This window comes from Neolamprologus brichardi, chromosome 15, assembly GCF_056152115.1.
Source record: "Neolamprologus brichardi isolate AB-2024 chromosome 15, ASM5615211v1, whole genome shotgun sequence".
NCBI classification, from domain to species: domain Eukaryota; kingdom Metazoa; phylum Chordata; class Actinopteri; order Cichliformes; family Cichlidae; genus Neolamprologus; species Neolamprologus brichardi.
In genome coordinates this window covers 36,198,540-36,202,178 of record NC_142118.1, presented here as the reverse complement: position 1 = coordinate 36,202,178, position 3,639 = coordinate 36,198,540, and the positions used below count along the sequence as shown (strand labels likewise).

Here is a 3,639-nt window from a genome sequence, read left to right as displayed (position 1 = left end):
CAAGTTTGGCTGAAAGGAAAACAAAACCGCTCCCCTGCCTGCGCCTCTTCCATGGCACATGTCTGAAACTTTGATTGCAGGATTGCCTACCACTTCCCAGTGGTGTGTGTGTGTGTGTGTGTGTGTGTGTTTTGAACAGTAGAAAATAGCTCTATTTTCTTTTAAAGCCACTATAAGCAGCTGCCAATAAATTTTCAACAGCCTAGCAAAGTTGGAAAGCTTATGGAGACAGAACGTGGAAAGCATATTTGCAGTGTTTTTGCTGTTTTTTGCCATTAATTTATACAATTTCATCATGAATATAATTGTTCTCTGTGGTCATGTGTTGTCCGGTAAATAAAAAAGTTCCTCTGCCCAGTCAGCGGCTCCACTGTTAATATGTAAACGCTGCGATGATTGAAGACTGACGGCAGTTTCCCCGGCTGTGCCCTGAACCCGGGCCGCGCGCCATTGGCCGCCAGCTCCAGCGGCCAAACAACCAATGGGAGGGCGCCGACCACGAGCCGTCCTCCTTCGGGCCGCGTGTCCCTCGCCCTGATTGGTGGAAAGTTACTGTGGGAAAGAAAGTTTGGGAAGTTTCACACGAGCCGTTCGCGTGCAGTGAGAGATATAAATACAAGCCACACGCGGAGAGCCCAACAGAGAGACTGCATCCGCTCCTGGTAGTCGCTACTGCTGCACGTCGCTCTTACGGATTCTAACTCGATACACATCTCAGGATTTTTTCTTTTTTTTCAAGGGAGAAGAGACTTTTAAATATCTCAATCTGAAAACTCTCACCTCTCCTGCTTTTCGGCACAATTGGATCGTAATTTCCTGTGGTTTTGTGGGATATTTCTCAATAAAAAGATGCCTGCCGATATGATGGAAAAAACCTCCTCCTCTCCGGTTGCTGCAACCCCGGCAAGCATGAACACAACTCCCGATAAACCCAAGACAGCCTCTGAGCACAGAAAGGTTGGTATTGACAATATTTACCCGTTACTGTCATTTAAAACGAAACAAAAACCTTCAACATTTCATTTCGGACACAATTTCTTACACGCTTCTAGTCCAAAGGGAGGATTTTTTTTTGGCTTTTTACGCACCAAACAAGACAAATGGTTTTTAACAGCTTTTATCATTTTGTGTTCTTTTAGTCGTCAAAGCCAATTATGGAAAAGAGAAGAAGAGCCAGAATCAACGAGAGCTTGGGGCAGCTGAAAACTCTCATCCTGGATGCTCTCAAAAAAGATGTAAGTGCTCGCTCGTCATTCTCGTTATTAATAGATTTCCAGACTTCATCTGTCAAACAGTAAGAAAGTGGGTGCGTGATGCTCATCGGGTCTGTTTTCCGTCCCGCTTCCTCAGAGCTCCAGACACTCCAAACTGGAGAAGGCGGACATCCTGGAGATGACTGTGAAGCATCTCCGGAACCTCCAGAGGGCTCAAATGACCGGTAAGTGGCATTTTTCGGACAAATCGGTTTCTGTGTCTCTTAGATCATCGACGCTAGTTTAGCAAGTCGGCTTCAAAAACCCCAAAAATCTAATTTTCTTACAGCCAGAGGTGAACGTGCTCGATTTAAATACATCATTTTTTGTTTTCTTTGCAGCTGCCCTGAACACCGACCCCACTGTCTTGGGAAAATATCGTGCCGGATTCAGTGAGTGCATGAATGAAGTGACCCGGTTCCTGTCCACCTGCGAAGGTGTCAACACCGAAGTCAGGACGCGACTCCTCGGCCACTTGGCCAACTGCATGACCCAGATCAATGCCATGAATTATCCCAGCCAGCATCAGCACCAACATCAGCTCCCTTCCACCGCCGGGCCAACACACCCCTCCTTCGGCCAGTCTATGGTGCAAATCCCCAACTCGTCCCCACAGGTCCTGCCCATGAACCCGGTATCCTGTAAAGGTGGCTCCTCACCGGCCAATTTACCCTCAGACGCCACCAAAGTGTACGGCGGTTTCCAGATCGTGCCTGCCACAGACGGACAGTTTGCGTTCCTCATACCCAACGCGGCATTTGCGCCAAACGGCCCCGTTATTCCCGTGTACGCCAACAACGTCAGCACGCCCGTGCCCGTTCCGGCCGCGGTGTCTCCCGGAGCCCCGTCTGGCAACACGGATTCAGTGTGGCGACCTTGGTGAAAAAGCGGGCCGTAGAGACTTGAAATGACACTTACTAGCTCTTTCTTTGTTCAATGTTAGGAAGTTGTTTTGAATCCTGTTAGTTCTTGTAAAATGGAAAGAGTATGCACTATATTTGTACAGCTAACAAGGGAGTAAAGTTCATATTGAAATGGGATTTGTATTGTGGAAGTCCGTTCACTGCATTACATATATATATATACATATATATATGAGTTGTCTTTTTTTTACCGTGTGACGCCAAAGATATGTTTAATGCTCTTATGCTGTTCTTCGTTTTGGAAGACGAATAAATTTGTAAAGATATGAAAACAGGCGCTTCTCCTCCTTCTTTTTCTTCTTCTTCTGCTTGAAAACGAAAATAAGAATCTCCATATAAATGCTAATGACAATAATATATTAGTAAATCCTATTAGTTAGTGCCTTAGCTGTGGCTCATATGAGCTTCAGTTTATTTTTCCTGTGTTTATTGCGTGAAAAGTTACTTTCTATACATAAAACCAGCACGCTCTGTTTTAAAACTATAGTTTGGTCAGACTGTGAAAAAGTGTTTAAACTCGCAAATTATCTAGATTTTTTTTTCTAAAAATGGGAAAATGAGTAATAATCGTCAGAGCAGGGATTTGTATGTTTCAGCTTATTTATGTTTTATTAGGACGCACAACATGCGCACTAACCAACTGACACGTGTAGGCTGAGCTGGTCGTCAGTAAACTGGACTAATTGTAACTCCATTATCTGTTTGAGTGAATGAGGCGGGAGACAGTCGGTGCTGTGATCAGACAGACAGTCAGAAATTGGTGTTTCTCACTTGAAGTCCAGCTGTTTGGCGTTTCCTTCTGTAAACTTAACGAGCTTTACAGAGGTCACTTACGCCATCTAGCAGCGGGAGAGTGCATTGCAGTGTTTTGGATCAGTAAGTCCTTAGATGGCTGCAGTGTGTGTTGTCTCTTAATCAAACTGCTGTCTTTTATTTATTTTGTCTAATTTAAGATCTGGTTGATGTAACAGTAAAGTTATCGCTTCATTAGAACTCATGTGATTCCTTTGAGATGTGTCTTTGAGTAAACTTGTAAGAGCAGTCACCGCATAACTGCATCAAAACTGTTCTGGATATTCTTAGTTTGGATCTCTTACATATGTATTGTGATATACTGAAGTGCTGCAAATAATCCGTGGCTCTTCCCACATGAACGTTTCCAAACTAGAGGTCGTCCCCGTTCCTGACAACCAGTAAACAGTTTGATGCGATTAAGCCCCAAATGATGATGCAAATTTCATCTCTTGAAATAATTTTCACATCAGCACCAGCATTAATCTCCTGACAGTAGGTATAGAGAGGAGCACCGGGTTGTGTTGGCTGAGCTCCTCGATGGCGGGGGTTTAAAAGCAGAAGACCACGTTAAATACATCGTCACCGAGCCATGTGGTAGTGCTCTGCTCTGCTCTGCCCAGGTGTGTGTGCCCCCTCCAGCTATTCGAGTGTGGCCCTTCTTTGAAGGG

The 3,639-nt window shown here is 44.8% G+C and overlaps 1 protein-coding gene across 1 annotated transcript; it reads left to right on the top strand.

Annotated features, from left to right (window-relative positions):
- The first annotated feature begins 627 nt into the window (after positions 1–627).
- hes1 (hes family bHLH transcription factor 1) lies at positions 628–2,448 on the top strand. The gene is made up of 4 exons (XM_006791962.3): positions 628–957; positions 1,140–1,235; positions 1,351–1,438; positions 1,595–2,448. Exons 1-4 carry the CDS (start codon positions 850–852, stop codon positions 2,134–2,136), a joined length of 834 nt encoding a protein of 277 aa, XP_006792025.1. The 5' UTR covers positions 628–849; the 3' UTR covers positions 2,137–2,448.
- Positions 2,449–3,639: the final 1,191 nt, after the last annotated feature.